This window comes from Calidris pugnax, unplaced genomic scaffold, assembly GCF_001431845.1.
Source record: "Calidris pugnax isolate Ruff unplaced genomic scaffold, ASM143184v1 scaffold224, whole genome shotgun sequence".
Classification (NCBI taxonomy): Eukaryota; Metazoa; Chordata; class Aves; order Charadriiformes; family Scolopacidae; genus Calidris; species Calidris pugnax.
The window spans coordinates 489159-502792 of NW_015090952.1; the positions used below are offsets into that span (position 1 = coordinate 489159).

Sequence of the window (13634 nt, forward strand, 5' to 3'; positions counted from 1 at the left end):
GGCACCCTTCAGGTATTGAAAGGCCGCTCTAAGGTCTCCCCAGAGCCTTCTCTTCTCCAGGCTGAACAATCCCAGCTCCCTCAGCCTGTCTTCATAGGAGAGGTGCTCCATCCCTCTGATCATCTTTGTGGCCCTCCTCTGGACCTGTTCCAGCTGGTCCATGTCCTTTCTGTGTTGAGGACTCCAAAGCTGGACACAGTATTCCAGGTGGGGTCTCACGAGTGCAGAGTAGAGGGGCAGAATCACCTCCCGTGACCTGCTGGCCACACTGCTTCAACGGATTTCTCTTTCTACTAAAAGCCCCTCTGCGTCACTGACTGTGTGCTAGAAATTCTATTATTTCTCAACTGCAATTCAAAGGAAAGAGTAGAATTTCACCTGTAGTGCTCATGTCAGAGGCCAGTACTCGGAGAAGAGCTGCTGGCTCAGAGAAGCTTCATCTAATTCCTTTGGCTAAACATAAAGAGGAAGGTACCAAGTGGGCCTGCCCTCCTTGGCAGCGTAGGCAGATGGTGTAAGGAACCCCACCAGCTTGTTGTGAAAGCAGACTGGTGGCACTGTTTCTGTTACACACGGCTGGGATATTGACATTTCACGAGGGTATTTCTAGACATGCTAGCGTTTGTTTTTTTTATAGGTGTAGTTTTACAGACGTGGATTCTTAACCGCTACAGAATGGTCCAGCTGGAGATCATAGACCAGGTGGTGATGTCATATGGTGGACTACGTGGAGCGGTTGCTTTTGCTCTGGTTGCGCTTCTGGATGACGAGAAAGTGAGAAATAAAAACCTGTTTGTCAGCACAACTATCATTGTTGTGTTCTTTACTGTGATTTTCCAGGTAATTCAACCTTTTAAGCATGCTTCTTGCAAGGAGAAGGAGTCCCCCAAAAGTACCGACTGCTTAAAGCAGTTCCCAGCTGAATGTTGCGTATTGTTTCACTGAACTGAAAGCATAATTGAATTTGTAATTTTAGTAACAAAGATCCTATTTTATGTTTTCGTACAGCACCACAAGGGACAAAACACAATTTCCTCTGTGCTAAAAAATGTTCAGTCTTAGCTGCTTGGTATTAATAGCGCTCAAGTTAATATCAGGTTAACATCATTCACTGCGTGTGAATAACTATAGGGAACAGTCCTTTTTATGGGCAAATACAGTCATTAAACTGATCCACCTGTGCCTAAGTCCTTGTTTTAAAATGTAACAGCAAGCAGTGGGACAGGAAAGTATTTAGAATCCAAACAAAATAGCACTTTCTGGATTAAAAAACCAACATTAATTTAAACGGAGATATGCCAGTATATACCAGCTTGGATTTTTTTCTCAAATTTATTATAGAAAGTTTAATTGTGGTCAACACAACTCCTAATATGTGCAGAAAATACCACATTCAATGGTACAGGAAACACTTCAACACTTCCACTACCGTATTTTTCTTATAGGAGATTTTTTTTCCCCCACTGTTTGCTGTCTTTTCAGACCTTTTCAATAGGAACTGAGGGTACTACATTATTTTATCTTCTAAAGAGGACAGAGATAACTGAGGAAGTATGAGAACCACCATATAACATAGAAAAATGCTCTATTTGTCTAACAGGAAATGTCTAAGATAATTCCTAAGTATTTATTATTTATCATGCTTCAATCCTTAGGGCCTGACTATCAAGCCTCTGGTACAGTGGCTGAAAGTGAAGAAATCTGAACACAGAGAGCCAAAACTGAATGAGAAACTTCATGGCAGGGTAAGATATTTTTAAACAAAACAATGGTATCTTTTGGAGGAAAAAAAAGAATGGAGAAAATTTCTTTTTGGAAGGGAGGGGGGGATCAAATTTCAAGTGCATAATCCTTCAAACATTTCAAAAGTTATCTGTAAGCTGTAATTTATCCTTGGCTTGAGTCCTGTGAGGGGATACTCAACTGAAGGTTCCAGTCTTTCACTTGAGAATTCAATGGGGCTGACAGTACTGGGGAAGCAGCATGGCTGGAATATGCTTCTTTCTCTTCATCTGAAAGAGGAGGAGGTTTGATTGAAGATCGCTAGGCAAAGAGTGTGGAAGATTATTTTTCCTTCTAAATATTATTTATAATATTATTAAATATTATTTATTTATGGGTAAGGTATGAAAGCAGGCTTTGTAGCCTGTATATTGCATGGAAAGGTAGTCTGCTGCCCGGTGGAAATGAAATTCCAGATGAATGTTGATAGTTTTAGTTCAGTACGAATGCTGTGTGTGCACCTGCATTTCTTTAACCTTTTAAAATGTTTTGAAATGTGATCTCTTCTAGCTCATTTTCACACAACTTTGTAAGGTTTTTATTCAGTAAAAGAAAACATACCATTTTCAATACAAATATAGGTTAAAGGACAGAAGCTTGTAAGACAACTTTTATAGCCTTCTTTAATTCATGAACTTTTGAGATTTACACAGGTATCCTGCATTGAGTATTTTTACGCGTTCTTGTATGAGCTTCTAATGTTGTCTGTTTTCATGTTGGAGGTTACCTGAAGTGAATTAATGACTTAGCGGTGGACAGAGTTTATTTCTGAGAAATTTTCTTACAGACTACTGAATAAATATGTTATGCTTTTGTTATCCAGCAATTCAAATTTTCAATTTACATTCCAATATTTTACTATTTGAAAACCAGGATTTTTCCCCTCGGCAAAGAAATGCAGCCCGTCTACATTTATGGATTATACATTTACAAGTCAGTTAGTAGTGCAGGCCAAGCAGTAATGTTAATCCTAACATTTTGTAAAGTTGTATGTACTGATTCACCACTTCCTAGAATATTCTAGCAGATATTGTTTCAAGAGGCATGGTGCTCCTAAAACTGTATAAATTGCAGCCTTCAGAGAGAAGGAGCACTGTCTGCTCTCAGGGAGTCCGAGGGAGAAAAATTAGTTTATAATATCATATTCTCCACTTCCATGTCAGCTATCTCCTGAGGCAGTAATTAATATTATATTCAGGAATGATCCAAATCACCCGTTTTGTTCTAAACCTAGCATGCTGTATATTCTGCAATAATCACTCCAATGTTCAGAGTTAAATGTTAACAACTGTATATAGAAAAAGACCGAATTTTGCCTGCAGCTGCCTTGGTTTGAATCAAGAGTTATAAACAGCCATCTAATATACTGAGCACAGGATTTTTCTCAAAAGAATGGTGTTTACTTCTGCTCTGAGGGAAGTATGACATCCTGAAATGTCTAAAAAGAAACACTAGGTAAATTTTTTGACCGATTTAATCACTGACACTATTAGTGGCTGATGTACTTCATAAGGTAGAAATAGAGACGGTAAAATGAGGGGATAAAAAGAGTCTTAAAACTGAATGTTAAAATGGGGGCTTATGTACCTTCTTGCTGAGACCCTTGTAGTTCAAGAATAGTTAGTGAATTTGTAAAGAAATGGTTAGAAAGCTCAGGACCTTTGAAGAAAAACATATAGTAGTATTTCTTTAAATGGGAAAAAAAGCCTTGCTTAACAGCAATTAAATTATTCTGCATAGTCACTTGGTTTAACCTGACATACATTGAGCCATTTTCTAATTATGCCTTTTCTTTCTGTAAAGATACTAATTCTGCTTTCACTTTCCCAGGCCTTTGATCACATTCTTTCTGCTATAGAAGACATTTCTGGACAAATAGGACATCATTATCTGAGAGACAAGTAAGTAGTAACTAACTTGGAATGTTGCAATACTGCTAGGAAATCTTATCTGTAAATTACGACTCTTTCAGACGGTGACTCCAGGGACAGCAAGGATGTCAAATGTAGTTTAAAAGGTTATATACTGAAAATACTGGAAATACAGCAAATGTGAAAGTAGTTTATTTTTGTCCCCTACAACTGGAATCTTTTCCTTTTCTTCCACAGTTCAGACTAGGCCTTTGCAAATGCCTCAGTTCACCTCCAGGGACCAGTCTCTCAAGATCTGAGAACTGCCATTTGCACAAAATTTAACCTAAAATTCTAATGTTGGTCCTTTTTTGTAATACCTCATTTCATTTAATTTCATTTTATTTGTATGAAGACACTAAAAAAACTCAGCCACTGCTGTGCCAGTTGTTTATCCTGTTTCTACAAAGGATGTGTTCAACTCTTCTGAAAGTGGTGGCAGGGGGCGTTTTGAAATGACTTGAATAGTTTAAGACCAATAATGAAAATTGTGGTTTATAGTTGATTCATCTTGAGAGACTACTCAGCTGAAAGATATAGACACTGTTTGCTTTGAAGTACGTGTGAAGAGTTACCATTGCAATGGGCTGACTTCCGTGATCTAGATTAATAAATGTGAAAAAGGGACATTAAATCTGGACATCTTTTAGAGGGTTAAGGTTAGGCACTTCTCTCCCTGGAGTTAGGTCATTTCATAGGTGCAGTCACAGTTCTGACCTGCTACTGTCCTGCTGACTCAACATGCCAACTCCAAACCAAAAGCCCTGTGGTTGCATTAGCTTTCTGCAGAGCACTCCACTAACCCCTGCTGAGAAGCTGAGTGTATTAGCTGAGGTTTAGCTTCATGCTCATATAACTATACGAATCCCAAGCTGGAGCTAGATTGTATCTGGGATCAAGCAGAATTGCTCACCTTTTGCCCCTGCTCACAGGGACAGGCTCCTTCATTTCCTTTTGCTCTTTGTTCATTTATTCAGTGAAGAATTTTCGCGATGCATCCCAAATAGAACATCCTCATTCTTTTGGTCTAAATTTCTAGTTTACTTTCTGGCAATGAATTTCAGCAGGCTACAGGGGATACATCCCCAGCTTTGAAATACTGTCTTGAAGATGGAGCCAAATATTTTTAAAGTGGCAGATTAGAGTTTGACTTCTTGGATGTTAGAAAGTAATCTCCCTGTGTAACAGGAGAAGGAGTAGCTTAATGTAGATTCATGGTTGAGTGTGTGGTTTGGTGACTAATATATTTTGAATGAGATCACCTTAAGTCTGCTTCTTTTGGACTATATGTACCTGAAAATGCTGCTTCTTCAAAGAAATGGCAGCCCTTATCATCCTCACTGATGTGCTCAGGTGTGACAGCATGAATTAGAGACCGCCGTCGTCAGATGTTCTGTCTGGAGAAGAGGAATAGTTATCAATTCTGTGAATAATGTTTAGCAACAGAAAGGCTTCAACAATCAGAATAAAAAGTCAGAAACTCAAAATAGCCATTGAGCAAGAGGGATAAAATCACTTTGAATATCAGTCTCCAAAGTTGCCTCAAGAAAATATTGAGGGAGGTAGATGAAAGTAAAGCAGCCTTTATCTTCTGGAGCCTAAATACCAGACAGCAGATATCCTACTATCAGATAAGCTTGGAAGTGCAAATCACAGAAAATATACATCAATTCTATCCCCCAGAGCACATACATGGCAACAATAAGGCCCTCTGTAAGTGCTTTTGGAAGGTCACTGCTGTTGTGAACTGATTTTCTAGGCTGGCTGTCCTACAATACAAATAGGGAAAAGCAGATTCCATTCCAAAGGGGGAAAGAAAATTAAACTTTTAGAATGAAGCTATTAAATATAACAATGCATAATCATAAGTGGAAAAATAAGGTAGGGTGATCTGCAGGAGTATAAAATGTCCTAGTGACTCTGAAATGAGATACTGTAATCATAGCACTCTTGCTGTTGTAGTAGTGTTTGGTAAGTTAACCTATTAAATGCTTTGTGACAACTGCATAGCTCTGTAGCAGGCTTTTCCTTAACTTTCTTAAAATGCTAATTGAAAAGCTTCAAAACACAAATCCCTCACATTGCTGTGTTCACCATTTTTTTTTTAAAGTGCTTAGCTCACAAAAATATCATTTATGCTAAACTAAAAATGCTGTGAAACTAAAATTGCTTGTTGCCATTAACACAGTTTGTTTAAATTATCAGGTGGACCAATTTTGATAGGAAATTCCTCAGTAAAGTACTGATGAGAAGGTCTGCTCAAAAATCAAGAGACCAGATCCTTAATGTTTTCCATGAACTCAACTTGAAGGATGCAATTAGCTATGTGGCTGAGGTACTTATGAACACTTGTTGGCATATTATAGCATAGTTTGGGGTTTGGTTTGTTTGGGGGGTTTTTTGGTGTGTGTTTGTTTGTTTGTTTTTAATTTATAATATAAAGTTGATATGTTGCAGGAGATGTCTAAAAGAAAACTATTTTCATTTCTTCTCTGCTTTTTGTTCTAAACGTGTTTTGAGTCTCAGTGTGTCTCAGTATCACCTGTTTGAGTGGCTGTAGTTCTCAGTATTATGCCTTATGCCCAAGTATGAATACATTGTACTTATGTCAGTGTACTTTTCTGTTGGATTTCACTGAATGACTTCGTTTCTATGTTCATTGCATGAAGAAAAACTCCTTTAATTCCAAAGGGATCAGCCAAACTACTGTCTTTCTAAATGTATCGACAGAGCTCACTTTCAAGTGGTGTGGGTATATGACCAAAGCAGTGGGCCGCTATAATCTCATTCTGATGAAGTTACAGAATGGAAGACAGTTACTGGCTTTCTGCATCTGTACCATTCTCAGTCTGGAGCAGTGTTAAGAGTTTGTTTAAGAATTCCTAACCTTTTTCAGTGTGGAACTGGCCATCTCAGTTCAAATGACCACCAATATGCAGCATTCGTACAGTGTAGAGGCTAGTTTAAAATGAAATATTATAAACAGTAATCTTTAAAGTGATGACCTATCTATGCCTGTAATCTCCAAGTGAACTCATTTTCACAGCTACATGATATACAGGTTAATTTCTTTAGCTAAAATAAACGCTATTACTATGATTGATATTAGTATGACTGATACTACTGCTAGGTGTGTCTCAGTATCACCCGTTTGAGTGGCTGTAGTTCTCAGTGTTATGCCTTATCCCCAAGTATGAATACATTGTACTCATATCAGTGTACTTTTCTGTTGGATTTCACTGAATGACTTCGTTTCTATGTTCATTGCATGAAGAAAAACTCCTTTAATTCCAAAGGGATCAGCCAAACTACTGTCTTTCTAAATGTATCGACAGAGCTCACTTTCAAGTGGTGTGGGTATATGACCAAAGCAGTGGGCCGCTATAATCTCATTCTGATGAAGTTACAGAATGGAAGACAGTTACTGGCTTTCTGCATCTGTACCATTCTCAGTCTGGAGCAGTGTTAAGAGTTTAAGAATTCCTAACCTTTTTCAGTGTGGAACCGGCCACCTCAGTTCAAATGACCACCAATATGCTGTATTCGTACAGTGTAGAGGCTAGTTTAAAATGAAATATTATAAACAGTAATCTTTAAAGTGACCTATCTATGCCTGTAATCTCCAAGTGAACTCATTTTCACAGCTACATGATATACAGGTTAATTTCTTTAGTTAAAATAAACGCTATTACTGTGATTGATATTACTATGACTGATACTAATCTCTTTCCTTTTTTGAAAATGAGCTACAGCCAGGCAGACTTCTTCCAGTGAAACATGGAATTTCAAAGACTGAATTCAGAAAATAAGAGGAAATTCAGAAATTATGTTAGGCAGACTTCTTTCAGTGAAACATGGAATTTCAAAGACTGAATTCAGAAAATAAGAGGAAATTCAGAAATTATGTTAGTGTGAAAAATGAGGAGTGGTTCACAAGATAAGCAAATACTTTCTTTTGAGATTTTGTAAATTACCCTTTCAGTTTTTCAGATCATTTGAGCTCAAGAACTAGTTTTCTTTCTTGTGGTGGTTTCTGGGTTCCAACTCAGAGGAAGAAAGTTAGACAGTGACTTTGAAATTGATGAGCTGGATCTGTTCAGTAGATTCATTACAGCATTTTTCCTCTTCAACAGATGCAAAGGGCTCTATAGATAACTAAGCCATGCAGATTTAGCCTCAAAATCTTTATCCAGTAATGTCTTGAATCCCATATAGTAATGTCAGATTAAGTTAGATTATTAATTTTTTAGGAGAGTCACCTTTTTCATTACACCTTAGTACAGTTCATAACACAAGCAAATGGACTTTTGCTACCTTAGTCCAAATGCTATTGTGTATATTGTGTCTTGTGGCCAAATTCTATTGGCAAATGTTTCCTGGGCTGCTGATAATAGACAAAGAAATTAAAAGTTGCCTAGGTTCTACAAAAGATTTGCAACGTGGTTTCTTCCAGTGGAAATTAGTTATCTTAATATGTCTGATTAGTTGTGAGCTGTGAATCCTAAAGTCATTCCACTTTTCTCAAGTTAACATTTTTGCTTCAGTGATGCGCTGTTATAACAAATTCTCCTTCACTTCTGAAATATATCTTTGAGCAAAATATCTGTGAATTACAAGCTTACATTGAAATTGAAGCCAATTCTTCCAGGAGGAGTAAAGACCTGCCTCCCCCAGATACTCACTCTTTTGTCACTTGCAGGAAACTGAAGAGTTTAAAAGCTATTTTATATTTTTTTTTTATTTTTCCAGCTCTACTGTTATGCTGCATCTGTACAATAAACAAGAGCTTGAGAGAGCTCAGTCTGAACCTAAATAAATTCCTTACAGTTGAGAGGGGAGAGCCTAATCCAGGCAAAATGAAAATAATCCAGAGCAAGGGAATAGAAGCAACTTAAAATACGTACAGTTAATAAGTTCTTCGTGCTAAAATTCCCCCACTGATGATATAGTATGATGTATGTATGAAACATTAAATTTGATTGAAAAGAAAGTCAGATGCACATAAGAAAATGGACTGATCCTGACCCAGAATTTACTTTTTATCTCTTCAGTTTTCTGCCTAGAGAGGTCAGAGTGTACTTCCTAATGCCACTGATTTGATCCAGTGCTTTCTACTGTAACATGTATGTGGGCTACCACAGCAAAAGGAAATATTTGATTTATTTGCTATATTAGTATAAAAATGTAAAGGGGACACACTGCAACTGAAGTTGGAGAAATGTAAAATCAATTTCAATATTCTGCAAGGGAGGGGGTTTTTCTTGGTGTATTCTTTGTCACAGTCAGAGTCCTGCTGTGATTTCTCTCTGCTGTGATTCAGAACCAGAGAAGGGTGCAGCCTATGTAACCATTGATGTCACTCAACAGCTGCCTTTCACCTAAACAAGAGATGACATGAGAAGTGGGGAAAACTGTGAAGACAATCTGAGCTTTTCCAGTGTCACTTCTGTAGCACTAGTTTTAGAACTGAAAGCAAATCTCATCTCTTCATGCTTTAACCTCTTTCAAATTGGCTTTTAGACTTCTGGCACCACCTTACATTTGCTGCCTCCAGTCTGGCAGAGAACAGAAAACTTAGTGCTGTATCTTAGAAAACACTAGTCTTAGTGCAATGATGTGTCGAGTCCTAAAAATCCCCAGAGATATTGCAGTGTGGTACAAAGTGAAAGGTCCACTCCTGGAAGGGTCTGTGAAGACAAAACAGGCTGCAGAAGTGCAGGGATATCATTTGCCTAAGATTAAGGCCTAAGAAATCACTCCTCAAAATTAATTTACAAGAGTGGAATAATTCTTCTCCTAGCTTTGATCATTGGGAAAACGTCACTCAATGTAAAGAAACCATAACAAAAAAATAGTTTGTATTCATTATCTAAATACAGCTTCTCCCCTGCTTCTTGTGTCATTTGCATACAGCAGCTTCACAAAGTATCTGCTTTTTCTGATAAATATTTTGCCCTTGGTATTTACAGCTGTAACATGTCTTGTTTCTTTCTGTGGCCAGGGAGAACGTAGAGGTTCCTTGGCATTTATCCGTTCTCCAAGTACAGACAACATGGTAAACGTGGACTTCAGCACCCCACTCCCAAGTACTGTGGAAAGCTCTGTCTCTTACTTACTGTAAGTAACGTGGACTGACTGGGGGGCACTGGGGTGCTTATGTTATACCTGAGGAAAGGGAAACTGTGTTAAAAATTTTGAAAAATGTAAATTACAGGGGCTTCAGTCACTGCTGGTTTGAACTTCAGTTACTCCTTTCTCTCACATAAGATGGATATACATAGTCATACTGTTGCAACATACAGTTATATTGGTGCATTTTACACACAAATGGATTTTTGCAGTTAAGGACTGCTCAGATGAAGCAGACATCCACGTTAGAGTTGCTCCATGTGCCTTATGTTCATCAACTGCTATAGACAGGGCTAGATGCCATTTCTGTGTCTGCTCCAGAAAAAGTCAGGAGAGAGGCAAGGAAAAAACATTTCTCCTTCCTTAACTCTTCCATGAGTTCTTTCACCTGACAGACCATGTCATATAAACTGAGAAATTAATGCTGGAAGTAATTAACCTGAAAGACAAAAATCAATACTTTTCTTCGCATTTCCCATTAGGTATTTGCTCACTCATTTTCATCCAGCTGATTTTGACCTTTCCTTTCTTTTTTAGACTTCATCTTGATTTCTCCCTCTTGTTCCCTATTTTCCTGGTTTTTTTTCTTCCTCTTCAGCAATCACTGATTTTAAACACTGCTGTTTGTATATTGTATTCTCCTTCAGGAGAGAAAAAGCTGGGCCAGTTTGCCTTGACATGCAAGCTTTAGAGCAGAGGAGGAAAAGCATCCGGGACACAGAAGACACAGTTGCTCATCACACCCTACAGCAGTACCTGTATAAACCCAGGCAAGAGGTGAGAGCAGAAGCCTAGCATTAGACTGTTTTCTAATCTAAAACTAGGAGACATTGGGAACCAAAACTTGGGAGCAAAACTCAAAAGGAAAGAACCTCGAGGCAGGTGATTCTGCCCCTCTACTCTGCTGTGGTGAGACCCAACCTGGAGTACTGCGTCCAGCTCTGGAGTCCTCAGCATAAGAAGGACACGGACCTTTTGGAGCGAGTCCAGTGGAGGGCCACAAAGATGTTCAGAGGGCTGGAAAAAACTTAGGAGCAAAACTCGAAAGAACCTCGAGGGAGGTGATTCTGCCCCTCTACTCTGCTGTGGTGAGACCCAACCTGGAGTACTGCGTCCAGCTCTGGAGTCCTCAGCATAAGAAGGACATGGACCTGTTGGAGCGAGTCCAGCGGAGGGCCACAAAGATGTTCAGAGGGCTGGAGCACCTCTGCTATGAGGACAGGCTGGGAGAGCTGGGGTTGTTCAGCCTGGAGAAGAGAAGGCTCCGGGGAGACCTTATAGCAGCCTTCCAGTACCTGAAGGGGCTACAGGAGAGCTGGGGAGGGACTCTTTATCAGGGATTCGAGTGATAGGATGAGGGGTAATGGTTTTAAACTGAAAGAGGGGAGATTCAGATTAGATCTCAGGAAGAAATTCTTTCCTGTGAGGGTGGTGAGACATGGGAACAGGTTGCCCAGAGAAGCTGTGGCTGCCCCATCCCTGGAGGGGTTCAAGGCCAGGCTGGATGGGGCTTGGAGCAACCTGGTCTGGTGGGAGGTGTCCCTGCCCAGGGCAGGGGGTTGGAACTGGATGATCTTTAAGGTCCCTTCCAACTCTAACTATTCTGTGGTTCTAACCCCTCTGTGAAATCTGCACCTTGAGGAAGACAGGGTCTATGACCATGTCTTTTTAACAGAACTAGTGCCTTTGACTTCACTGGGGCCAGTGGAATGCAATGCAGAACCGGGTCCAATATAGGTCCTGAAGCAGGATTAAATGGAGTGTGAACCAGGTCCAACATAGGTCCTGAAGCAGGATTAAATGGAGTGTGTCAACTGAAGTGATTCAAACCCTTACAGGGAGAGGCTTACTTTGAATGACAGTCACTCTTACATACCTAAAATTCCTGGACTTATACCTGTTTTATAGTGAAGGAAGAGAAAGAAAACCAGGAGTTTCATTAATGCCTTCTGGCTAGTCTTTGGGTCATTCTTTTTTTATGGAATTGTTTACATTTGCATTACACTGACTGCATTGATTCAGGGCTTCCAGCTGTATTTCTAAATAAATGAATATTGTCTTCCCTTCCTGGCCACAGCACAAACACCTGTACAGTCGACATGAGATCATGAACAGTGAAGATGACAAACAAGACAAGGAGATTTTCCATAGGACAATGAGGAAGCGCTTAGAATCTTTCAAGAGTACCAAACTAGGAATAAACCATTCCAAGAAGCTCAGTAAAATCCACAAGCGAGACCGGGGCCAAAAAAGGGTAAAATACTTTCACAAGGACCCAGATGTAGCCACCTATTACACAAAATAAGGGATGGGGAGGGCAGGGAGGACTCTGAAGGCTCCTATGTCCTGGATTTCTCTCTGTCCTTTAGAACATCATGAACTTAAAGGGACTAAGCAAGAAGAGATTAAACTATGAGGTAACTCAGGGGGCATCTTCTCACATCCTGCTTTTCTCTTTGCTCTGGGACTCTTCTTCTGGGTGAGAGATTTTTGATCACTTGAAAAACAACAGACCTTGAGCCATGCTACAACCCTGTGGGGAGATGCTGCAGGGTAGGCGTAGCAGGGTGGCACTGAGGCATAGAGCATTCTGCAAAACTCATATGAAACTAAGAGGGAACGTACAAAGAGCCAAAATTCCTTTCTTTTCCTGCGGTGCCTATGAGCATAGGGGGAAACTAATGCCATCCATATTGAGTTTCAAGCAAAGATTGCAGTGGATTTCAGGGTTGTGCTGCTGAACTCGTGATTCCGAAGGGTGTCACTGCCATTGCTCTCTGATGGTGCCAGCACTTTTGGTAACTTGGTTTTGTTTTCTTTCAGCGAAACAGCAGTGTCATACCAAATGGCAAAATACCTTCAGAAAACCCACTACAAGATTTTACTTTGAAGGAAAAAGGTAAAAAGACTCTTAGGCCAATTTCATTTACATTGTCAGTAAAGCATCACTGAAAAATTTTGTGATATGCAACATTGAAGCTGGTATTCAAAAGGGACTTCTAGTCATAATTCAGAACTCAGAGTGGGGATCTGCTCCATGCATAAATGCAGGGTCTTGATGATTTAGAAGTTATTTTCTAGGCCAAATTTTAATTGGCCATCTTCCTCACATTTTTAAAATATTGCATTTAAATTTTGTAAACAAAATAATGCAGTGGCTACAGCATATCTATGAACTTTCAGGTTCCTTTTGGAGAAGTTGCACAGAGCAACTTTTGCTAGCATTTTTCTTTTTCATCACAGCAGGGTATTCCTACCTGGGACACCGTGCCATGTCAAATGAAGCAGTTGAGATAACGTGCTGGTCTGAGTTCAGGTCCATTGGTTTAGAAGGGCTGAGGCTAAGCAAGCACGTTAGAACTCAGCAACAGTGTGGCTTTGAAAGTCAGAGGCCAGTTTCAGCACTGATTCACCCTTCATGCACAAATTTCACACATGGTTAAGCCTTGGAAGTGCAACCTGAAGCTGACTGGCCCAGGGAACTTCCTTACCACAAGTTGGCTTTGCATGGAAAGCCCCAAATTCCTTCCTCTCATGTTTTAGCCATCTTTTGTCATTCATGTCATAGCAAGACTTAATGGATGCTAATATGTTTGTTATGCAATTATAAAATAATACATATCACTTAAAAACTGAAATGTGGTTTAAAAGCCACTGAACTAACTCTTTTCTTTTTTTTTTTTTTTCCCCTATTCTTTCCTCTTTTTATGCATGTAATCCTTTGATCTGAAAAAGAATTGAATTTAAATAGAGAGGGATTCACCTGCTCTAGTGGGAGGTGTCCCTGCCCAGGGCAGGGGGTTGGAACTCGAT

At 39.5% G+C, this 13634-nt stretch overlaps 1 protein-coding gene across 2 annotated transcripts in view; it reads left to right on the forward strand.

Moving 5' to 3' along the window:
• SLC9A3 (solute carrier family 9, subfamily A (NHE3, cation proton antiporter 3), member 3) overlaps positions 1-13634 on the forward strand; it is a 67464-nt gene that overhangs the window by 45462 nt on the left and 8368 nt on the right. The window contains exons 7-14 of one of the 2 annotated variants that reach the window (XM_014951985.1): positions 638-840; positions 1656-1745; positions 3613-3683; positions 5898-6027; positions 9694-9809; positions 10469-10598; positions 11899-12075; positions 12645-12720. In XM_014951985.1, the coding sequence (XP_014807471.1) occupies positions 638-840; positions 1656-1745; positions 3613-3683; positions 5898-6027; positions 9694-9809; positions 10469-10598; positions 11899-12075; positions 12645-12720 (993 nt within the window). The remainder of the gene's footprint in view (positions 1-637; positions 841-1655; positions 1746-3612; positions 3684-5897; positions 6028-9693; positions 9810-10468; positions 10599-11898; positions 12076-12644; positions 12721-13634) is intronic. The other variant, XM_014951986.1, reaches the window with a different exon arrangement.